The 26,134-nt window shown below is 38.3% G+C and overlaps 1 protein-coding gene and 1 pseudogene across 14 annotated transcripts in view; both read left to right on the top strand.

Annotated features, from left to right (window-relative positions):
- The window catches only part of NEK1 (NIMA related kinase 1), a 231,566-nt gene that overhangs the window by 58,514 nt on the left and 146,918 nt on the right, over nucleotides 1-26,134 (top strand). For all 14 annotated transcript variants that reach the window (XM_075564253.1, XM_075564248.1, XM_075564257.1 and 11 more), the window contains one exon: nucleotides 635-792. In XM_075564253.1, coding sequence (XP_075420368.1) covers nucleotides 635-792 — 158 coding nt within the window. The remainder of the gene's footprint in view (nucleotides 1-634; nucleotides 793-26,134) is intronic.
- LOC142422242 (hsc70-interacting protein pseudogene) lies at nucleotides 15,696-16,945 on the top strand (annotated as a pseudogene).

The following is a 26,134-nucleotide window of genomic DNA, read 5'->3' as shown; positions in this document are numbered from 1 at the left end:
CCCTCCAAACAGTTTGACTTATTTATATTCCCATAGTAGACTATCTATAGAGTATATAGGAACAATATATTAAAGTTACTATTAATAATAAAATGAATGTTTAAGATAGTAATGATGTTGATTTAATATTCTTAATTTGGAAGTTTCTAAGATAATAAATTTAAAAATATTATTTAAATCTTTAGCAATATGTAATTCACTAGATATACCATACCACTTACAGTGTATAAATCAATGGTTTTAGTGTGTAGGGGTTTCAGACATTTTGTGGAAAAGTAGAATTAAAAGATAATAGACTTTTTCTACTAACTTTTTAAAGATCCCCACCGCCACATAATATTCCCAAGTATGCATAATTATCACCTTAGTTGATTTTAGAAATAACCTTTTTTTCTTAATTGAAAATTTTCAATTTGTTTCAGGAATGTGGCTTTTTAGTTCTGTCAAAAGTTGCCTCGATGTGAAATAGTTATAATGAAGGCATTAACATGCTAATATATGAATGTAATTTTTAACAAACAGTTCCAAATTAAATGTTGTCAATGATTATGAAAACAAAAATGTGCTCTCAAAGAATTTTCAAGTTAAAAATTTAATATAAATTGGAAAAAAATCTTTATATCTTTTCATATAGCGAAAAGACCAGCTTCAGGACAAAGCTTGGCTTCTGTTGTGCCTGCGCAGAAAATTACAAAGCCTGCAGCTAAATATGGAGTACCGTTGACAGCTAAGAAATATGGAGATGTACCTAAAAATTCACATGAAAAGAAGCCACTTCAAAAACACAAGCAGGTATGATCCTGTTAGAAACTATATTAGTAAGAAAATCAATTTATTGAAGCGCATTTCAGATATATTTATACAGTTGTTTTTATTATATTACCAAAAGCATATTACTGTATATACTTGTATATAAGCCAGGTTTTCAGCACATTTTTAATGTAGTTTTTGTGGTTAAATTAGGTTCCTCGGATGATACTTGGGTCGGCTTACACTTGAGCATATATGGTAATTACTACTTTGCCAGCATTCTAGAAATAAGAAGCCTTACAAAAGGAGCACTAGGTTGATATATTTAGTGGGAACATCAAGTAATTGGTTCAGTAAAAAGAATTATAGTGAAATAATTTTTTATATAAAAGAAATAAGTATCTATAAGACACATCATAAAACCTGGGGGAATTTTGTATTTGAGAATTCACAATCAGAGAAGTTAATCGACACCTGAGCTGGAAGGGACATGCAGTCTATTGTGTCATATTTCAGATGAAAAAAACTTAAATAAAAAAATACATAGATACACATAATATTAGTTACAGGAATTTGAGATTTTTGTTTATGTCAGTAGCTGCATGCTTTGGTAGATGGGTCTGTTTTGTGTTACATATACAAATACTTAAATACTATTAAATAAACTCCATAGTAGGAATGATTAGTCACTTTGTTTAAAAACTTAAAAAGTTTGGTTTAGAAAGACTTATCAGTTGGTCTTCAGGTAAATATTACTGGCTAGTCAGAAGGCAGAGGTATATAATAATTTGCATTGGGAAATTTAAATATAATTATTAACTACTTTTAGGATGTGAATCTTTAAGAGAGAAGCAGAATTCTAAAGAATACAAGAAAACCAGATTTAGGAAGTAATTACTATTTCTAGTGTTGAGACAAATTACCCAGAGGAGGAAAACAATTTTGGGAGATTTTGCCACCCTATTCTTATGGCTGCAATTTAGAGAACTAATTGGAGAAGATATGGATGACAGAGTTCACTGACATGCCGCAGGCAGACTAGAAATGCCCACTACATTGCTGATGAAACTTACCATTTATACTGGTGTCCTTTGCTGGAGTACCACTGAAACTCTGCACCAGGAAGACAGCGGAGGGGCTGTTGAACTTAATGAGAAGCCTGCTGGGGTGCCAGTGGCACTGGCTGGGAAGTGGACTGTGGCGATACTGCTGAGCATTCTGGGAAGCTGCTGGGGACAGCCGCAGAACTTGGTGAGATGTTATCCGTGGCAGTGCTTGCTGTTGAAACTCTCAGAGCAACTGCAAAACAAGCACAACTCACTGGGAAGCTGGAAGAAGCACTGGCAGAACTCTTGTGGAAACTGCTTGCAGGGGTGAGTGCTACCAGGTGTCCTGCACATTGCTGCAACAAGAAGACAGGAAAGCACATTCCTAGCGAGGAAGAGAAGCCCTTTCCTTCAACAGCATTCCTCTAACACTGCCCATTCACAAAGCATAACATCATGTGTGGAGTATTGCCGTGCAGTGGTAAATTCTTGCCTTCTATGAAGGAGATTTAGATTCAGTTCTTGACCAGTTCACTCAAGCACAGCTACCACCTGTCTGTCTTTGGAGGCTTGCTATGATGCTGAACAGAAAGATCCGTGGAGACTCCAGAGTAAGATGGACTTCAGGAATAAAGGCCTGGTGATCTACTTCCAAAAAATTAGCCCATGAAAACTGGAACACAATCTCAGGTCCACAACAGTCTTGAGGCCTGGGCAACCTTTAATTCCCTTGTGAATTGGGGTTGCCATTAGTTGGGGACCTGACTCAATATAGCCAACAACAATAATAACATAGTGTTAGCAAGTAAATGAGAAATAATTATAGTATCAGATCCAGAAACACACACAGGATGGTGAAGGTGGATTTAGAGTTGATAACTGGAATATCTGGTTTCTCTCTCTGTCTTTTAAGGTGTGAGCTATATTCATTTATCCCTAAAGAAACCAATTTCATCACTCATTTTAGTCCAATTTAGTTACCAAAAAATGCCAAAGACTCCATATTCTAGGATTTACTTCATGACCCTGATTTTCATTTCTAGGATGCTTGGGTCATCCCCCAATCTGGATGTCATTCATATGCATAGCTCCCTAAACGCTCCCACAAGGCCCTCATCTAGTATATTTTCAACAAAATTCTTATGCTCTTAATTTCTAAAGCACATCCATGGTGGCATATGGCTAAACTCATGACTGCTAACCTTCTAAAGGTTGGTGGTTTGAACTTACCAGCTGGTCCAGGAGAGTAAAGGCCTGAAGATCCTCTTCTGTAAAGATTACAGCCTCGAACCCCTTAATGGGCATTTCTACGCTGTCTTGAGTCAGAAACAACCGAAGGCCACACAACAATAGCAAACTTGTGAAGATTATCTTTTTATTCTAAAATGTAACTAATCCCTGAGCAGACTATCCTGTGTTTCTCATGTAGTGAGGGTTTTCTCGTTCACCCCTTTATATCACTGAATCTAGAGGCAAGATGAAGAGAATTCTCTGCTTCTCATGACCAGACTATCCTTGCTTTTTAAAACCTTCAGCCTTGAACATTTGTTATTGACTCTATCTCTTGATATCCTTCTTATGATACATCTAACTCACTGTCTTGCTTCCCAACCCTGTCACACTTCTTGGTGATTTTAACATCAAAAGGATGAGCCTTTGCATATTTGGGCTTTTATTTTCTCAATCATTCTTTTAATCTTACTGTAGACCTCCCCCCTTTAGTCATGCCATTGAATTTGTCATTATGAGTAACTTCATAGTCTCAATTATAAGCATCCTACTTGTTGACCACTATTCCTTTGCTTCTGGCTCATTCCTCTAGATCCAAAGCTTCTTTGCTCCACTTAGATCCATTGATCATACCGCTTTTTCATTCTCTTTCCCCCACTTTCTATTTTCCTTACTTGGCTTCAATTCCACGTTCATTATATTTTTCAAAGCCTCACCTTTTTGCCCCTCTCTTTTATTATTCCATATTCTCTGGTGAGAACCTATGTTGGTGAAGTTCAACTCTGCGTTTATCTTTTTTTTTTTTTTAATTTTAACAATTTATTGGGGCTCTTACAATTCTTTTCACAGTTCATACATATACATACATCAATTGTATAAAGCACATCCGCACAGTCCTTGCCCTAATCATTTTTTTTCTCTTTTCTTCTTTTACATTTTATTAGGGACTCATACAACTCTTACCACAATCCATACATATACATACATCAATTGTATAAAGCACATCCATACATTCCCTGCCCCAATCATTCTCTAGGCATTTGCTCTCCACTCAAGCCCCTTGCATCAGGTCCTCTTTTTTTTCCCCCCTCCCTCCCCATTCCCCACTCCCCCATATGCCCTTGGTAATTTATACATCGTTATTTTGTCATATCTTGCCCTATCCGGAGTCTCCCTTCCCCCTTCTCTGCTGTCCCTCTCCCAGGGAAGAGGTCACATGTGGATCCTTGTAATCAGTTCCCCCTTTCCAACCCATTCACCCTCCACTCTCCCAGCATCGTCCCTCACACCCTTGGTCCTGAAGGTATCATCCACCCTGGATTCCCTATACCTCCAACCCTCATATGCACCAGTGTACAGCCTCTGTCCTATCCAGCCCTGCAAGGTAGAATTCGGATCATGGTAGTTGGGGGGAGGAAGCATCCAGGATCTGGGGGAAAGCTGTGTTCTTCATCGATACTACCTCACACCCTAATTAACCCATCTCCTCTCCTAAACCCCTCTATGAGGGGATCTCCATCCGCGTTTATCTTGGCTCTGGACACAGCTAGTGGAATGTGGTGGAGAAAGCATACAGCAATTCTGACTAATTTTACTTTTAAATTTGTAACCAGTACTGAAATGTCAGTGGTTCTGACCCACTGGGTGCTACACTGGAGAAAGATGAAGGAATCTGCTTTCCTAATGATTTACACCTGTGACATAATATGGGGTAGTTCTAATCTGTCCTACAGGGACACTCTTTGGGCTTTGGCTAGGTAATACCTTGCTTCCTATTTCACTGACAAAATAGAAACAATTGGAAGACTACTTTACTACTAGCATTTCTGCTAGTGAGTCACATCTGTTTGCAAGCCTTCTACCATTTTCCCTTTCACTAAATGAACAGCCTTTATTTCTGCCCAGAGTCATCCCACCACTTATGTACTGTGTATTTATTTATGGTCATTTATCAAAAACTCTACTTTCTCTCTCCTTCATCCTTATACTTTCCTCTATAAACCACTTTTTCTCTTGAGTTCTGAATACCACATTTCTTGTTGTTCTGCTTTATTGGCTGCTTCTCTGCCTCCTTTACACGTCATGTACGCAGGCCTTGGATAGCATCCCTCTTGTCCCTGCATGTACTCTCTTCTAGAGTCTGTTGCAGTGATGATTAATTCATTTTCAAATACTGAACCAGAATTGCATATCTGGAATAAATTATTTCTCTTGGACATTATATATAATTATTTTTACACATTGTTGGCTTTGGTGAGCTAGTATTTTGTTGAGGATTTTGCACATCTGTTTGCAAAGATATTGGTCTGTATTTTTCTTTTTTATAGTTTTTTTGGTAAAACTTGCCTCACAAAGTAAATTAGAAAGTGTTCCCTTCACTTCTGTTTTCTACAGAAGGTTGTAGAGAATTATAGCTGTTTATTTCTTAAATGTTTGATAGAATTTACCTGTGAACTCTCTGGACATGATGCTTTCTGCTTTAGAAGATTACTAGTTATAAATAAATTTCTTCAGTAGGTATAAGCCTATTCAGATTATTTATTTTTCCTTATGAATTTTAGTAGTGGTGGCTTGCCAGGAATCAGTCCACTTAATATAATTTATCAAATTTGTAGACATAGATGCTTGATAGTATTCCTTTATGAAAAACTTGCCCTGCATCTTTTTTAGGGGGGAAATATTTAATTTTTTTAATGAAGGTTGGTGAAATAGGGATTCAATGCAATGATATTTCCTAAATGTGATGGTTAGGGATTATGCCAACTAGATACTCCTAGGTAAGGGTAGGGGTAGAGGTCAACCTATCAATTGCATCAGAGCCTGATAACACTTCTTTGGGATCCTAAGCTTTTTGTCTAAGAGAGATAGATACCTAGACCCTTTACCTTCTACTGGACCTGAATCTTGTGTCTGGGTCCTTAATTTCCTTTTGTGTCCCCTGCTGGTCCCAGGAGACGTGTGTCAATGGAGTTATTTGGACAACTTTGGACCGTGCATCTACCAGCCTGTGCCCTTTGTTATCTCTGCTTTCCATCTTGCTTCCTGATCTTCAGGTTCCACATGTCAGGAAACACCTGACTTGGACAGGACTGGACTTTATTTCTACAATGGTGTTAGCCATTTCTTGATATAAATTTCTTTCTATTTACAACACATATAAGCATCCCTGGTTTTGTTTCTCTAGAGAATCCAACCTAACATAGTAGACAACTTGTGACAATCATTTATTCTAGAATGATATTTGCAAATGCAATTCATTTTAATGTTAACATATATATGCAGATCTACCAAGGAATAAAACTGCCATGGGGGAGGGAATAGAAACAAGGCAGTTATCTTTGTTATTAATTCATGAAGGAATACACATTTTGAGTGAATTTATGAAAATAGTCTTGTTTTATATCTTCTTGGCCAAGTTCATACTGACTGAATTGATTAAGCCAATGTTCACTAACTTCCAGGCAGGATGGTAGCCATGTAACCAAGAGCATATCTGTGCTTTCACATTAATTATTGGGTTTAATATTTCCCCCCTTTATTTCTAATTGGTATTTATTCAGTTTTCAAGAGCAGCATAGGACATAGTTTGGAAACTTCAGATTCTGGTTACTAATATCCTAAATAACACATATTCTTCTATCAGATCTTCTGATGATGAATTATTCAGAGAAAACTTAAAATATTTTTAAGTTTAGGGAAGGTATTGCCATTAAACTGTTGTAGGCAGATAAATGTGATTTTCTAAGCCAGAACAATCCAAATATAGCTAATAATCAATAATTGGAATATCATATAAGCTTCATTTAAAACACAACCTAAATTTGACCTCTAAGTTATTTAAAATGTGATTTTCTTAAGTAAATTATTCCTTAATTTTTATGACTCATACTTTTAAAGACTTCTCCCTGCTCCTGAAATCTTAAAGCTCCTTTTCTATTTAAACTCACAATAAAATCCAAACTCACTGTTATCCAGTTGATGTGACTCATAGCAACTCTATAAAACAAGGCCCCTGTGAAGTTCCAAGACTGTAGTTCTTTATGGGAATAGAAAAGCTCATCTTTACCCCCAAATTCACAATAGCTTTAAAAAATTTTAAACATTCTTTGAGCTTAAAATTAAGATGCTTATAAGTAAACCATAACCACTTATTGGCCTTGTGTTTTATTTTTAAGCTGCACGATTTTAACTTAATTTGTTTTAAGTTATTTCTCACCTATTTCAAAGCTATCTGCATGTCAGAAAAGCTCTTTGCATCTGTAATCATAGTCGCAGTCATTTTTAAAGGCTTGTATTGAAATAAAGGAAGTGGTATTAGGGTGGGCGTAGGAGATAAGGGGATTTGGGGAGAAAACAATGAATGTTGGAGGGGAGGAGGGAGGACTAGAAGTGATTGTGATTATATAATCCATTTTAAAAGCGATTTAACCATAGAGTTATATGACATGTGGGTATTATATCAAGAAAAGCATGGGGCAGAGGGGGAGGAACCAAACTTGACCCGTGGTTACCATAGGTGAAGGGGAAAGAGTTGCTGTGTAGGAGGCAATGACTTTATGTCAATGGTGGTGGAATAATTTGGAAAAGGATATCAATAGTGGCTGAACAACATGAAGCATATAATCAACTACACTGAATTATACAAGTAGAAGTTGTGGAATTGCAGAATGTTCTGTTATGTATGTTTTTGCCACAATTGAAAAGGTTACATGAATAACGAGGAAGAAGAAGATGTTTTAGAATTGAATGTATTAGTAGTTGTACAACTCTTCTTGATATGATTTAATGACTGAATTTTGTGACGTGGATAAAGTGCTAATAAAACTGGCAAAAATAGTATTAAGCCACCAGAGGGAGCTCTTTGAATACATTTCAGAATTCTACTTCCAAGTTGAAATAAAACCCAAACTCTTTGCTATGATTGTCGATGCCAACTCATAGCGAGCCTATAGGACAAGGTAGAACTGTCCCTGTGAGTTTCCAAGAGCGTAACTCTTTATGGGCGTAGGAAGCCTTGTCTTTTTCCTGCAGAATTGGCTCATGGTTTCCAACTGCTGACCTAAGAAGTACGAAACAAAAAAGTTCCAAGGATGGGTAATATTTTATTTATTGTAATTTTCTCTTCTACTAAATAGAAATTGTGTTATAAAAATGCTTGCATAATCTCAGAGGGAGAGGTTGGTATATTTTCATAAAGAATTCAATGTATTATTTTAAGACAATATGGAACATCAAAAGATAAATACAATTTTTGCCATCATATAACTTACTGAGAGTATATAGATGTCCTGGCCAAACATTCTGGTCTTGTTTTGTGAAAGCATTGTAGAGAGGCTCTATTATAAACCTTTAGAAGGTGGACTTCCTGGAGTGTAGGAGTGGTGCTACACTAGCCTGACTGTGTAACAGTCAACATCTACTTTCAGGGGGAAAAAAATCTACCTTCAGAGCTCTATGCATACAGAGATTATGATTCCACAACTCTTGGAAATATGTGTTTTTTTAAAACAGGGGTTTTAAAGTGAAATTTACCCATTTAAAAAAGAACAGTTCACCTTTTAAAGTATAAAAGTTTATTGTCCTTAGTGTATTCCCAGACTTATCCACCTATCACCATAATTTTAGAATATTTTCAGCATCCCAGGAAGAATTTCCATTCTCATTCATTGTCACCTTCCATTCTTACCGTTTACCCTTACCTCTACATGGAAATAACTAATCAGCTTTCTTTCTCCATATATTTGCCTACTCTTCATGTAAGTGGAGACATATAATATGAACTTTTGTGATTGATTTATTCACCTAACATAATGTTTTCAAGGTTGATACATGTGCCATTGATTGGATATCATTCCTTACTGGTTTGAATTCTGTATGTGTAGAACATACCGTATAATATTAACTGTATGTTGGCAATCTATGGAGAGCATCATGTATAATTTTATGTATTTTCCCTATGTTTGAACAACAGTACTCTCAGAACTTTCATTTGAGGCTTGAAACTGGGATTTGCCATTGGTTGATGGTGGCAAAATTGTTTTAGAGGCTGAAAAGAGCAGAACTGTTGTTCCATAGACTTCTGAGGCTGTAAATCTCTGCAGGAGCAGAGCACCTGCTCTTTTCTCCCGCAGACTGCTTGCTGGCTGATTTGAACCACCAACCTCTATGAGCAGCTGAGCACTTAACTATGGAACCATCAGGGATTACTCTGATTATACAAAGCAATGGTATTCTGTTGAACTGAGGTGTGTGGGGTGGGATGGGGTGGGGGAGTAGGGGGTGTAAGTCTGTCTTTACTGACTTAGGTGTGAATATATATTTTTTTACTGTAGATTGTTTTTAGAAAGAGTTTAAAAGCCATTGCTCTTTATATATTTAGTACTCCCTATTTTTTGAAATAATAATTTTATTGGGGGCTCATATAGCTCTTATCACAATGCATACATACATACATTGTGTCAAACACATTTGTACATATGTTGCCATCATTTTCAAAACATTTTCTTTCTACTTGAACCCTTGGTATCAGGTCCTCATTTTTTCCCCTTCCTCCTCCACCCTCCCTCCCTCACACACCCATGACAATTTATAAATTGTTATTATTTCTTCATGTCTTGCACTGACCGATGTCTCCCTTATCCCACTTTTCTGTTTTCCATCCCCCAGGGAGGAAGTTATATGTAGATTGGTTATATATTGTGATTGGTTTCCCCTTCCCCCCCCCATCTTACCCTCACCCTCCTGGTATCCCTACTCTAATTTTGAACCTGAGGGTGTTATCTGTCCTGGATTCCCTGTGTTCCCAGCTTTAAAAAAAAATCATTTTATTGGAGACTCACACAACTCTTATCACAATTCATACATACATCAGTTGTGTACAGCACATTTGTATATTCGTTGCCCTCATCATTCTCAAAACATTTGCTCTCTACTTAAGCCCTTGACATCAGCTCCTCATTTTTCCCCCTCCCTCCCCGCTCACCCCACTCTCATGAACCCTTGATAATTTATAAATTATTATTTTGTCATATCTTACACGGTCTGATGTCTCCCATCATCCACTTCTCTGTTGTCCATCCATCAGGGAGGGGCTCATATCAATCTTAGTGTATTTTTAGGAGGCTGGGTAGTCATGTTTATGGTTAGCTTAAGTGAGAGCTGAATTGAAAGCCAAAGTCAGAGTTAGGCCTCAGGAACTAATAAGGCAGTCAGGAGAGTGTGGGATAGTCCCTCAGAGCCAGAGAGTAACATACCTTATAGTTCCTGTGTCAGGGGACCACGTTTTAGTTAAGCCTTCATGAGAGCGTTCAAAGGTGTGAGAAAGTACTGCTATCACATTGTTGATGTAGCCTTGCGTTAAAACATACTGTACCAATAAAATTGTTTTCTTATAGTCAATAAAGTAGCCACAACATTGTATGAGGATAGCTTTTCTTATTGATAAGTTTGGTACCAACTACATATTATTAAAGTCTAAAAATCATTATTTTCCTGAGCTCATGTGAAATAAGATGTGTTAAAGGGAGATGGCTTTCATAGAAGGAAATATATATAGTTATATATGAAGGGGTTTCCAAAAATTCATGGGAAATTTTTCATTATCTTTTAGTTCCATTTTCTGTGAACACTTTGAGGCTCCTTGGTGTATTTTGTTACCTTAGAAAGTCCCCAGGAATGTGAGGTATTTTTCAGTGAAAGTACTAACACTTATGTTCCTCCTTAGGATTTCTTTTTGATATAAGATGAGCAATTTAATATTAGAGCAGCTATGTAAAAGGAAGCTTCAAAAAGTTTGTGGGGAAAATGGAATTTAGAGAGAATGGAATTTTCACATGAACTTTTTGAAGTCTTTTATTTATGAAATACATGTTATTAATTTTATATTCTTTGATGATCATTTATTTATTTACTATAATTTTATTAGCGGTTCATACAATTCTTATCACAATCCATATATACATTAATTGTATAAAGCCCTCATCATTCTCAAAACATTTGCTTTCCACTTAAACCCCTGGCATCAGGTCCTCATTTTCCCCACTCCCCTCCCTCATGAATAATTGATAATTTATAAATTATTATTTTGTCATATTTTGACCTGTCCGATGTGTCCCTTCACCCACTTTTCTGTTGTCCGTCCCCCAGGGAGGAGGTCACATGTAGATCCTTATAATTGGTTCCCCCTTTGCAACCCACCCTCTCACTACCCTCCCAGTATTGCCACTCTCAGCACTGGTCCTGAAGCGATCGTCTGTCACGGATTCCCTGTGTTTCCAGTTCCTATCTGCACCAGTGTACATCCTCTGGTATAGCCAGACTTCAAGGTAGAATTGGGATCATGATAATGGGGCGGGGGGGTGGGGGGTTGGCGAGGAAGCATTTAGGAACTAGAGGAAATTTGTATTTGCTTCATGGCACCCTGACTGGCTCGTCTCCTTTCCGAGACCCTTCTGTAAGGGGATATCCAGTGGCCGACAAATGGGCTTTGGGTCTGCACTCCGCACTCCCCACCCTCATTCGCTATGATAAGATTTTTTGTTTTGATGTTGCCTGATACCTGAGCCCTTCGAAACCTTGTGATCGCACAGGCTGGAGTGCTTCTTCCATGTGGGCTTTGTTGCTTCTGAGCTAGATGGCCCCTTGTTTATCTTCAAGCCTTTAAGACCCCAGACGCTATATCTTTTGATAGCTGCACGCCATCAGCTTTCTTCACCACATTTCCTTATTCACCCACTTTGTCTTCAGCGGCTGTGTTGGGAAGGTGAGCATCATAGAATGTCAATTTAATTGAAGGAAGTATTCTTGCATTGAGAGAGTACTTGAGTGGAGGACCAATGTCCTTCTGCTATCTTAATACTAAACCTATACATATTTGCACATAGATTGATTTCCCTATCTTCATATATAAATTTATTTCCATGTATACATGTCTTTATTTAGACCTCTATAAATGCCCTTTGCCTCCCAGCTCTTTCCTCTATTTCTCTTGACTTTCCTCCTGTTCTACTATCATGTTCAGTCCCCACCAGGTTTCAGCAATTCCTCTTTGTTCCTTTACCCTTGATCATGCCCTACCAGGCCTTTCACACACCCCTCACCCTTGATTTGGATCACTTATTGCTCCCTTGTCCCTGGGTTTGTTAACACCACTACCTTTCCCCCCACCTCTCCCTCTCCCATGCCCCCACCCCGCCGGAACTGTTGGTCCTGCTGTTTTCTCCTCCAGACTATTCATCCAGCCTATCTTATTTAGACAGACCTGTGGAGATAATAACAAGCACACAGACAAGACAGAGCAAAACCAGGCAACAATATACAACAAAACAACATCAGCAACAACATACAACAACCCATGACAACAAAACAAAACACAACAAAAAAGAGAAGCTTGTAGTTAATTCAAGGTTTGCCCAGTGGCCTTTAGGAATGTTTTCCAGTCCAGTCTGTTGGGGCACCACATCCTGGCCCCAAAGTCCACCTTCAGCATTCCCTGGGGACCTCGCCACTCCATTCCCTTGCTGTGCTATTGCACTTCCCTCCTCCCCCCAGTGTTTTGCCTCGACAGTATCAGATTGGGTGCAATTCCCTCACTGTGTCTCCAGTGCTGTCCCTTGTAGGGCTGTGGGTCAGCGAGGGGCATCATGTCACATAATAGTGAGGCTGGCCATGTGGTCCTCTCTGTGGACTGGCCGCTCTAATTGGGAACATTGTCCTCAAGGTCTGGTGGGCCAGGATGTGCTCCACTCTCTCCACCTCCCCCTTCATCTGCTCTCGAATGTTCCGATCAGATATGTCCCTTTCCCAGAGCCGCAGATTCAATGCCATCCTTTGAAATAAATTCTTCTGGGGGGAGGGGCAAGTGTCCACTTAGTAGTTGGGATTGGGGCCAGTCCCCCAAACCTCTCCACTGGCTCCCTACTCCACGCCAGCATGTTCAGTTCACATGTTGGAGCACTGTGGCCCCTCTTTCCCTGTGGAGATATAAACAATACCCTCCCTTGGGTGGGTTAGTGCCCTGTGACCCCGCTACCCTTTTTCTTTGTAATATATTTCTTTTTCCTTTCCCCACATCCTTTTTAGTTGTCTACCATGTATACCCCTGTATTTGGTCTGGTCCCTGCCATATTACCTGGTCCTCACCCCAGTAATGTTTGTATACAGTAGCTTTTTCCCTATTTCCCTTTTGCATTTTTTTAAAAGCTTACCTCAGTGGACTCAAGTTATACTTGTCTTTTTGTGTTTGACTTATTTTGCTTAGATTTCCTCCAGTTCTTCCCATGCAGCAATGTTCTTCATACATTCATAACTGCTTTTTAGCGATGCATAGTACTCCATTGTATGTATGTACCACAGCTTTTTAATCCCGTTGTCAGTTGATAGAAATTTGGGTTGCTTCCAATTCCTTGCAATTGTGAACTGTGCTGCAATGAACATTGGAGCACAGATGTCTGGCCGTGGTTTGTTTCTTGCCTCTTCTGGGTATATGCCCAGTAGGGGGATTGCTGGGTGGTATGGTAACTCGATTTCCATATGTTTTAGATATCACCAGATCGATTTCCATAGTGGTCGTACATACTTACAAGTCCACGAGCAGTGGATGAGAGTTCCTGTCTCCCCACAGCCCTTCCAATACTTGTTGCTTTCTTATTTTTTGAATTGGGCTACCTTTGAGGGTGTCAGGTAGTACCTCATTGTTGTTTTAATTTGCCTTTCTCTTAAGGGTAAAGATCGGGAACATTTTCTCATATGTTTGTTGGCCATTCAGATTTCTGCCCCTGTGAAACTTCTGTTCAAGTCCTTTGCCCACCTCTCAAGTGGGCTATTCATTTTTTTCTTTTTGGAAGCTAGCAGAGTATTGTAGATTTTAGTAATAAGGCCTTTGTCTGAAGTGTCATTGCTAAAGATGTTTTCCAAGCCTGCGGACTCGTTTATTACTCTCTTGGTGAATTCTTTCGATGTATTATTTTCAGTATATCCCATTTGTCAATTTGTGCCTCCTCTGTGTTTGTGTCCTTCCCTATTTTTGATAGCCTGTGTATTCCCTGTGCCAAAGTTCTCAAGTTGGTTCCAGTTCCCTCACTGATGGCCCTAATAGTTTTTGGTTTAACTTCAAGGTCTGTGATCCACCTTGAGTTTATTCTTGTGGATGGAGTGAGATTAGGATCTTGCTTCATTTTTCTGCAGGTAAATATCCATTTTTTCCAGTACCACTTGTTAAAGAAGGCATTTGCTTCCCATTGGATATTTTTAGGGCCCTTATCAATTGTCTGTATGCTGATGATTTTATTTCTGGGTTTTCAGCTCTTTTCCATTGGTTTTAGTATCTGTCATTATACCATTACCATACATTTTTGACAACTGTGACTGTATAGAATGTGCTAAAGTCAGGTAAAGCAAGCCCTCCCACGGTGTCCTTCTTCTTGATGAGTACTGTGCTAATTCTGGGCTTCTTCCCTCTCCATATGAAGTTGGTAATCAGTTTTTCCATTTCTTTGAAGAAAGATGAGGGTAATTGTTTCGGGATTGCATTAAACTTATATAGTGCTTTTGGCAGAACTGATATCTTTACTATATTGAGTCTTCCAATCCTTGAGCATGCGATATTCTTCCATTTGTTGAGGTCGCTCTTGGTTTCTTGTAATAGTGTTCTGTAGTTTTCCCCATATAGATCTTTTGTTCTTTTTGTCAGGTATATTCCTAGATATTTCGGTTTGTGTTTGGCTATTGTGAAGGGTACCACCTTTTTGATCTCTTCTTCTGTGGTCTTATCTGATGTGTATAACAGTCCAATGGACTTCTGTTTGTTGATCTTGTATCCTGCCATTCTGCCAAACTCCTCTATTGCTTCCAGTACTCCCCTTGTGGAACTTTAGGGATTTTCCATATATAAAATCATATCATCTGCAAATAACAATAGTTTCATCTCTTCCTTCCCCAGACGAACACCTTTGATGTCTCTTCTTTGCCTTATTCTGTTAGCTAAAACCTCCAGCACGATATTAAATAAGAGTAGGGACAAGGGGCATCCTTGTCTGGTCCCTTTTTTCAGTGGGATTGTGTTAGTCTTTTCTCCATTGACTACCATGTTGGTTTTTCATATGTAGCTTGTATTGTCTTGAGGAACTTTCCTTCCATTCCTATCTTCGCTAGTGTCTTAGACAGGAATTGGTGTTGAATGTTGTCAAATGCTTTTTCTGCATCTATCAATGTCATATGGTTCTTACAGGTTTTCATGTCAATGTGTTGAATAATACTAATGGTCTTTTTTGAACCAATGATCATTTTTAGATAACATTTTGAATTTACTCTCTAGGGTCAGAACTTTGGTACTTATCTGTAATGGTCACTCTATAAACAGAAATTTAAAGTGATATATAATACATAACAGTGGTTTCATAAGATAAGTGTTTGCAAAACTATAGCTACAAATGAACTGAAATAGTTTTTAGAGATGGTTTTTTAAATAATTTAATTAAATGCTGAATTATTTCGATGATAATATAAATTATCTTTGAAGCAATTTTTAAATATAGCATATGCTTTTATTTGTATTAAAATCCAACAAAGGTAAATGATTTTGAATAGTATTCCTTTAAAATATCTTTTTGAAGGTATCTGAAGATATTAAAACTACATAATGGATAAGCTACAGTTTTTCTATAAAGAATCATGTCATTTTTTGTGTACAAGTCCATGTTGGCTTGTTTGAAAATTTCATCATTAGGCTCAAATTTGAATACAAAATTGATTAGGTTGAAAAATAAAAGAAAACCGACAGACTCCAGAGTCGCGCCCTCTGCTCCCCTCCGCCTGCTGACCGTAGACCCCTGCAAAGTGAGCGAGCTGCGGGCCTTCATGAAAATGTGTAAGCAGGACCCAAGCGTTCTGCACACTGAGGAGATGCACTTCCTGAGAGAGTGGGTAGAGAGCATGGGTGGTAAAATATCACCTGCTACTCATAAAGCCAAATCAGAAGAAAACATCAAGGAAGAAAAAACAGATAATACGAAGACGGAGGAAAACATAAAGGCAGATGAACCATCAAGTGAGGAAAGTGACCTAGAAATTGACAATGTAGGTGTGATTGAACCAGAGACAGATGCCCCTCAGGAAATGGGAGATGAACCTGTAGAGGTAACTGAAGAGATGATGGATCAGGCAAATGACAAGAAAGCGGCTGCCATTGATGCCCTAAATGATGGTGAACTACAGAAAGCTATTGATCTATTTACTGATGCCATCAAACTGAATCCTCGCCTGGCCATTCTTTATGCCAAGAGAGCCAGTGTCTTCAAGCCAAATGCTGCCATGCGAGACTGAGACAGAGCCATTGAAATTAATCCCGATTCAGCTCAGCCTTACACGTGGAGAGGGAAAGCACGCCGACTTTTGGGCCATTAGGAAGAAGCTGCATATGACCTTGCCCTTGCTTGCAAACTGGACTATGATGAAGACGCTAGTGGAATGCTGAAAGAAGTTCAGCCGAGGGCCCAGAAAATTGCAGAACATCGGAGAAAGTATGAGCAAAAAACGTGAAGAGTGAGAGATCAAAGAAAGAACAGAAAGAGATAAGAAAGCCCGGGAAGAACATGAACGAGCCCAGAGGGAGGAAGAAGCTAGAGGACAATCAGGAGCTCAACATGGCTCCTTTCCAGGTGGCTTTCCTGGGGGGATGCCTGGTAATTTTCCTGGAGGAATGCCTGAAATGGGAGCGGGTATGGCTGGAATGACAGGAATGCCTGGACTCAATGAGGTTCTTAGTGATCCAGAGGTTCTTGCTGCCATTGCAGGATCCAGAAGTTCTGGTGGCATTCCAGGATGTGGCCAAGAACCCAGCAAATATGTCAAAATACCAGAGTAACCCTAAGATTATGAATATCATCAGTAAATTGTCAGCCAAATTTGGAAGTCAAGCATAATACTATTTGACAAATAAAGCCCTTGCTGAAGGAAAAGCAAGCTAGAGCATTTCTTGGATGTTGCAATAATGCAAACCAGTGTCCCTCCGACCTTCTCATCAAGAAAGCTGGGGTGCTGCGAAGAGCACCCTCACCCTGCAACCCCAGCGCCGCTGCACATCTTACAGTTGTTTTTCACTAGAGTATTCATTCAGATCACGGTTTCCTTTTAGGAAGTACAAACTTTCTTTAAATACTTTTTAAATCTTAATAATACCTAAAGCAAAAGGTGGTGTTAATGCCTACATTTTTCATTACTAATCATTTTGGTTTTGTGCCTTTTAATTGGTTGGGTACAAAGATAATGTATGGAAGATTTATCACTAACTTGAGCAAAATTAAGGCTTATCAACAGAAACAAATACAAGTCATTTAAATTGGTGCAAATGAATACATAAATGGCACCTTGAGGCATATTGAGTTATTTGTCCTTTTAAGTGCTTTATTGCTTCCAAAATAGATTGATTTCGATGATCAAACTTGGGACCTCACCTGTATTGTGGAAGGACCTCTGTAGGGACTGGGGGTGGTTGGCAGAATGGCAGCGGTCCTTCTACATTTTAAGTAAGATGAGCCCTTTTGCAGGTAACATGTACAGCTGACACTGGTGAAGGCATGGATTCTGGAATGCTGCCGTGAAGTTGGCTTGCTTACTCTGTTCTTATCCAATGTATAAAATAAAAGTTGCAGATTATTTCCACATGGGGGAAAAAAAAGAAAAAGAAAAGAAAACCATGAATCAGTTTTGCTTATGATCATGCATGCAGAAACATTAAAAAAGATTTAGCAAAACAGCAAATGAAATTAAGCATATAAAAAAAAGCTTAATAATTATCAAATAGAATTCATTCCAGGAAGAGAGGGGTATTTCAATAGAAGTAAAACCAATTCCCATACTTTTACTAGATTAACAGATTAGAGGAGAAAATTATGTAGGTCATTTTAGTAAATGTTGAAATACTAAATTTAACACTAATTTTTATTTTAAAATCTCCTTTAATTCAAGAATAGAAGGGAGCTGAAATATGTATCAGAAATATATGTCAGTAATTATACACAGTGAAGAAAAACTAAATGTATTATGCTTAAAGTAGGAACAAGACAAGAATATTTGTTATCATTGCTATTGTTTAATATTATGCAAGGGTCCTAAACAATTCAATTAAATGGAGAAAGAAACAGACAAATACTTGACGAGATAGAAAGCAGACATTATTTACCTGCTTCCAACTTGTGTTAGTCAGGGTTCTCTCTCTCTCTCTCTCTCTCTCTCTCTCTCTCTCTCTCTCTCTCTCTCTCTATATATATATATATATATATATATATATATATATATATATATATATATATATATATATATATATATATATATATTCTCCAGGGTGATAAAACCAGTGATGTGTATAGAGATAGCTAGATAAAACCCATACCCAAGCTTCCTGCCATTGAGTTGCCTCCAATTCATATTGACCCTATAGGAAATGATGGAACTGCTCTGGTGGGTTTCCAAGACTAACTCTTCAAGCAAACAAACAAACAAACAAACAACACCCACCACACCCACCTCCCCAGAACTAAACTTCCTGTCATCAAGCTGATGCGGATTCATAGCAACCCTCTAAGACAAGATAGACCTGCCCCTGTGAGTTGACTAGACTGCACCTCGTTATGAGAGTGGAGACCCCGGTGTTTCTCCGGAGGAGTGCATGGTGGTTTGAATTGCAGACCGTGTGGTTAGCAGCCCAGTATGTAAACCAGCTCTAGACTGTAACTCTTTACAGAAGTAGAAAACCACATTTTTCCAGAGCTAGAGATATTTATATTAAGGAAATAGCTTACACAGTTGTAGAAGCTAGTAAATCTAGCTTGGTTTCAAGTCTTTGAGTCATATGTTAAGCTGGAGTTTCTCCTGATTTGCAGTGCTTGGGGGCTGATGAACCCAGGATCTGATAGAAACACCACAGGCTGTGGAAGTGGATGAATTCAATGTCAGCAAGTCTGATGTGTGACTGGAGAGGCAAATGAATCCAAGGCTGACAGGTCAGGTGAAATGACAGGCAATGTGGCATCCTTTGGCTCAAGGCCAAAGAACTATAGTTCTATAGATCCAGACTCAGCAAAAAACAAGTAAGCTTTCCACAGTCAATATTTACATAGGAAATGTCCCACACTCCTGGAAAAATATCCTTTAACTTGCATCAGGGCTGTGACTTGAGTGAGGGGTTATACTCCAACTTGGCTGCTTCCAACAAATCCTATCATGGTGATGATAAAATTATGTTAGGCCACATCATGGATTACTAGGCTTCAACTATCAAACCAGTCAGATAGCCCAGCCCAGTTGACTTACAACCTAGCTATCACACTACTGAAGCAGTAGCAAATTATGGGTTAATTCAGTAAAGTAGCTTAATGGGTGATCAACATACAGAAATGAATAGTCAGGTAGGAAATAAAATGAAGGCAAACCCCTCAACTATTCTAAGACAGATGACATGGGAAAGGCAATTTTGAAAGAAAGCGTTCAACTTCAGTGAAATGTTGTTGGTAGGTGCTGTCAAGCTGATTCTCATCCTGTGTCCCACAGAACAAAGCACGATCGAGTCCTGGGCTATCCTCTACATTGTTTCTCTTTTTGAGTCCGTTGTTGCAGCCACTGCATCATTCCATCTTGTTGAGCGCCTTCCTTTTTTTTGCTACCCAATCTATTTTACCAAACACCATGTCTGTAGTTTCACCGTTCTTCCTTCCTATGTAGTACTCTGGCTGTACTTCTTTCAGGACAGTTATGGGTTCTTTTGGCAGTCAGTCTGTGGTGCTTTAAGTATTCTTCACCAGCACCGTAGTTCAAATGTATTGATTCTTCTTCCGTTGTCTTTATTCAATGTCCAACTTTCACGTGCATATGCGGCAATTGAAAATACAACGGCTTGGTTCAGGGGCCCCTTAGTCTTCAAAGTAACATCCTTGCTATTCAACACTTTAAAGAGGTCTTATGCAGCTTATTAACCAAAGCATTGCTTGATCTCTTGAATTCAAACAAGATGAAATCACTGACAACTTCAACCTTTTCTCTGATGGTCTAGTTGTGAGGATTTTTGCAGGAGTAGAAAGTCTCATCTTTCCCCTTTGCAGGAGCTTTTGGGTTTAAACTGTTGAATTTATGGTTAAAAGACCAACATGTACTCCACTATATCACTGAGGATTCTGTGAGGATTTTTGTTTTGTTTAGATTGAGTTGTAATCCATGCCGAAGACTGCAGTGCTTGACTTTCATCAGGTGTTTCAAGGACCTCCTTACTTTGAGCAAGGAAGGTTGTGTCATTTGCAAGTTGCAGGTTGTTAATAAGCTGCCTTCCCATCCTGGGACCATATTCTTCTTTATATAATCCAGCTTCTCTGATAATTTGCTCAGCATATAGACTAAATAAGTATTGTGGGAAAGTGCAACCCTGACAAACACGTTTTTGTTCTTAAACCATGCAATATGCCCTTGTTCTGTACACACAATTGCCTTTGGTCCTTGTATAAGTTCTGAATGAGCACAATGTAATATACTGGGATCCCATTCTTCTCAAGGCTATCCATAACTTGTTGATTCACACAATCAAATGCCATGGCATAGTCAATAAAACACAAGTAAACATCTTTCTGGTATGCTCTTCTTTCAACCAAGATCCATCTGACATCAGCAGTGATATCTCTTGTTCCACATCCTCTTCTGATCTGGCCTGAAAAATCGAGCTCCCATCTTCCTTTGATACTGCCTGCATTGGTCAATATTTTGCCCATAGAATCTTTCAAAATTGCAATTTGAGACTTGATTTTTTCTTTGGCTCTTTTCATCTAGGATATGCTGAGTGTGTTCCTTTTGGTGTTCTAGCTCCAGGTCTTTGCCCATTTCACGGGAATAGTGTATTTGGTCTTCTCAAGCTGCCCTTTGAAGTTTTCTGTTCAGCTCTTTGATGTCTTCATTTCTTGCATTTGCTATAATTCAGTCTCAGCGTCTCCTCCGGCATCTACTTTGATCATTCTTCCCTTGTCCTTTCAATGACTTTTTTCTTTCTTCATGTATTATGTTCTTGATGTCATTTAACAGCTGGTCAGCTCTTCTGTTACGAGTGTTTGATATAGTTAGTTTATTGTGCCAACCTAGCCAATAAACACATGTGGGGTGAATTGAAGGGCAGCTCGGTGAGCCTTGCCTTTCTAGGTCTCGGGTCTCTTGCTTTGTGACGGTCCGACCAGGGTGTAGCTGCCTTAACCAGTTCCCTGTTTCAACTGGTAAGGCTCACTTCCTGCGAGACATCCTGAGAGAAGACGCATGGACCTGCCCTGATGCAGCCCTGGGTGCTGGAGCAGTCGTGTGGAGACCCCTGCCAGCACTGAGATGCTTGCACAGTCACTGAATCAGCTTTCCTCCTACAGTTGGCATCATAGTGTGCGTTTTGTGAGATGGAGGAGGACGTTGTGGATTGGTGTAGGACATATGGGTCTGTTTCAAAGCCAATTTCTGGCTTGGCTTTGCTGCTGAAATTGAGTTTCCACGTTGTATCTTCCCACAAGTGTTGTCAGTGTGACTTCTGTGTGTTCCATCTGAAGAAGTCTATGTGTATAGTAACCATTGGTGTTGCTGAAAAAGGTATTTGTGATAAAGAGGTCATTAAAGTTTTGTCATGCAATCTTCAACTTCATTTCTATCGCCAAAGACATATTTCCAATTACTCTTCCTTCCTTATTTCCAACTTATATTCCATTTCCCAATAATTCTCAATGCATCTTAGTTGCATATTTGATCAACTTCTGACTTTAGACATTGCTAAAAATCTATTTTTCCGTGACTAGCTTTAAGATTTGGTGCATACATTTTAAAAATTAGTTTTATTGCCACTTCCTTCATATATCATACAATTTAATCATTCAACTATATGAAGAAGGTGTGTGCAACCATCACCACAACCAATTTCAGAACATTTTGTTCTCTTACTAGTTATCTCCCATTTCCTTCCATCCCCCCTGCAATGCCCCTAAGTAACTATCAATCCAGTTACTGTCTCCATAAATCTACCTATCCTGAATTTTATATGCAGGAAATCAGACAACACAAACAGCAACTAAGCAAACAAACAAAAAACAACAATGACTAGGCAAAACAGGAAAATCTCCACTAAAACGAAAGCAATAAAATATTAAAAACTGAAACAATTTTAAAATGCGTCAAAAAGGAGATCAAATGATAAGGCATTACATTTTAACTCAATTGCATTTGCCATCATCGACTTACAGTGCTCTCGTTCTGATAGCAATATGATGCACATTCCTGAACTATTGTCAGAGGGAATTTTCCAAAGGCTTAATCCATGTGGGGACCCTGCAAAAATATTTTGGGTTTCCACTGTCATCCATAGCCTTCTCTAAAGCAGATGTTCACAATTTAAGCTCTGATACTATTCCTTCCTTCCGATTTGGATTTTATTACTTAGAATCCTTGGATCACACTGTCAGGTGTGCTTGTCCATGTCATCCATGTGGAGTTAGTTGATGCCTAATTATTTGAAGATAAACCTTTAAGACCCCAGACACTATTCTTTCTAATAGCTTGACATCATCTGTTTTCTTCACCACACTTGTCTATAACACCCATATCTTCCGTTATCTTTTCATGACGGTAGGCATCAAGCAGGGTCATGTCATAAGAGCTCATTGTTCTTAGATTACGGGTAGAATTATGTGTGAGCCCAAAATACATTCATATATCTGTGCCTTATATGTGTCTCTGGTTCACTTTAAAAACATCATAATCTTTCATGATAGAGAACATTATACATCATCCCCTTGGGACATAATGAACTTATATTAGACAGTGTCATTAATTTAACCAGAGGTAAGAATTTCAAACACTTTTTAGAAAAGGAAATTATACGATTGTAGGCCATTTATGAACCTCGATACCTGAATTGTTGACTTGTATACTTTTAAATGACTGAACACTATTACCCAGTCGGAGTGGTGATAGGGCCAAACTTTTAATAACATTCACTGACAAAGGATTATCATCCCCATCAGATTAATACATGCTGTAAGAAAGTAATGAGGGTATTAAAATAGAAAATATATAGTAATTTTGGGCCACCATCATTGGACACATTCAGAGCAAAACAAAGTCCAATGACTGCCAATTCCATAACCTTGGGCTAGCAGTCATCTGCTTCATCTCAACCCTAGGACATTTCAGCCTTAAGTTCAAGGGAGTATGTCACTTCCTTAAAGCTGCTACAGGTGAGTTCGAGGTAAAGCCTAGTCACTTAGGGGGTATCCCCAGTGAATCTTTCTGGTATGTCCTATGAAGGATGTTATGCGACTTGAAAGTTCCAGCAGTCTATAGGACATGGCCTCTTTCTCCAAGGACTGGATAGAAGTAGGTTCAAAGTGTCCAATTAGAAACATAGTACCAGGCGTATTCTCCGCTTACATTCTCTTAAAGTGTTGTTAAGCATTTTTCCCTTTGAGAGGTTGTTCCTCTCTGTTTACCCAGTTTGTGCATAAATTTGAATAATTTTATTGACTGGATTTCCTTGTATGTGGCTAGATAATATCCTATCACAGATAATATTACACTTCAAGATAGATCTTTTAAAAAATGTTTATTTATTTTGACTTTTATTTATTTTTATTAATGTTTAAAAAAATCATTTTATTGGGGACTCGTGCAATTCTTATCGCAATCCATACATCCATCCATTTTGACAAGCACATTTGTACATTTGTTGCCATCATCATTCTCAAAACAGTTGCTTTCTACTTGAGCCCTTAATATCAGCTCCTTATTTTTCTCCAGATAGATCTTGAAATGTCCTATTTGACAATGAATGTGACTCCATTCCTCTTGAATCTGTCATTACTGGCATAATATACCATATTACTGACTGATTCAAAATGGCCAGTACCAGTTCATTGAGGCTAACTGGTAGGATATCAATTTTTATGCTTTCCATTTTATTTTTGACAACTTCCAATCTTTTTAGATGCATACTTCATCCATTCCAAATTCTAATTATTAATAGATGTTTACAGCTGTGTTTTTCTCCTTTCAAGTTATGCCTCATCAACAAATGAAGGCCCAATAGCTTTTTACTTCATCCCCATCATTGTGATCTCTACTTCAGTCATATTTTGAGTGCTGTCTGACTTTAAGGGCTTATCTCTGACAATATTTTGCTGTTACTCATGAAGTTTTCAGTATCTGACAATGTTTCACTCCTATTTGTAAGGTTTTCAGTGGTTAATTTTCTCAGAAGTGGATAGCCCATTTCGTCTTCATAGTATTTTTCTATTCTGCAAGCCCTGCTGAAACCTGTTCACTTCGGGTGACCCAGCTGATTATTGAAATGCCAGTGACATAGTTTGCAGTGTCACAGCAACACACAAGTCAGCACAGTATGACAAACTAACAGATAATTGGTAGACAGACAAGTCAATGAAAACACTATAGATCAATGAAGGCAATGTAACTACAATATGGATGAGTCTTCCAATCATGATGCTAAGCAAAAGAAGCAAGATAAAATAGTAGATAGTTTGATTACATTAATATAATGCTTATTAACAGGAACAAGTATATTGTTTGGAAAGGAATATATATAAGTTATAAAGTCATAGAGAAAATCACAGTGATGGTCAAGTTATGAGAGGATGGCAGTTACTTAGCTTTTTGGGAGAAGAGGTGGTGATTGTGGAATGGCTTCTAGGTATTCATAGTTTTCCATTTCTTGACCTGGGTGGTGATTACATAGATGTTCCCTTTGAATTTGCTCAACTTTGTGGAAAATGAAATTAAAAGATTATGGAATTATTGAGGCCCTGAATGTTTTACTTATTTTTGTGTTGGCAAGTTTATTATAGAAAAAAAAAACGCAAAAAATGAAGGTGAGTAGGATTATAAATGAAACGGAATGTAGAATCCGGGACCTGATCATGTAGGAGAATTTATTATATGCTACATGAAATGTTTTAAACCAGGCTGATGAATATATATGAAATAGATTTTCTATAAAAAAGTAGAATTAAATTGTATTTCTTAAGTAAATAAAAATGAATTCCTGATAAAGATCGAAATACAAAATGAAACTGTGTACCAGAAACAAATACAATATTGAGGTTAGAATGTCTTCTTATGTAGAGTAGTACAATATAGATACTGTATTTTTAGGGGATAACCCCACCCACAAGTGGATGCTTTTTCAAAGGTATGTATTTAAATTTTCTACAAAACAACCTTATCACTATTAAAGCACTCTCCATTTACTTAATACATTTGTCAAATCTGTGATTCCATTCTTGGAAACATTTTTCAAACTCTCTGTTTGGATGGCTGACAGTACTTCCCTTGCTTTTTACTTTACCTCTTGTACATCATCAAATTGCTGCCTTTTCATGTCCCTTTCACTTGTGGAAACAAAAAGAAGTTGCATGGAGTGAGGTCAGGTGTGTGGGGCAAGAGAGACATTCTGTTTATTGTCAAAAACTGGCACATGGAGATGACTGCGTGAGCAGGTGCATTGTCATGGGGACAAAACCAGTCCCCAGTCTGCCATAAATTAGGTCTTTTTTGCCGCACACTGTTACACAATTTCTTCAGAACCTTTAAGTAGAGAGCTTGATTAACAGTCTGTCCTGGTGGAGCTAACTCCAAATACCATTTTGTCTGTTCAGTAAGTTGACGGATGTCCAGAATGAGGTTTGTCATCAATTTACATTTAACTTTTTTTCCAATGAGAAAACCACTTGTATACTTGAGTTTTTCCCATAGCAATGTCCTTGTAAGCTGTGTTCAACATCACAAAAGTTTCTGTGGCTTTTTCCCCAAGCAGGGAACAAGATTTTAGAGCTGCATGCTGTTCTTTTAATTGGCCAGCACAAAAAACAAGGTTTGAGCGAAACTACTTTTATGAAAAAATTCACTGTGATCAGAGAGAACCTTCTAGGCGACCAAGCCACTGGGGGCACTAACTCAGAATGTGTTGATAAATGATTGTCTGATGGGAAAATGTGTGCTGTGAAATCTCTACCCAGCAGAACTCTTTTCCATTTTGTTTTCTTTTGGTACCTCCTTGTATTTTATTATATATAAATTATAAATTCCTATGTATT

This window comes from Tenrec ecaudatus, chromosome 12 (genome assembly GCF_050624435.1).
Source record: "Tenrec ecaudatus isolate mTenEca1 chromosome 12, mTenEca1.hap1, whole genome shotgun sequence".
Classification (NCBI taxonomy): domain Eukaryota; kingdom Metazoa; phylum Chordata; class Mammalia; order Afrosoricida; family Tenrecidae; genus Tenrec; species Tenrec ecaudatus.
Note: the sequence above shows the minus strand (reverse complement) of the source record. Positions and strands in the feature narration are given on the sequence as shown.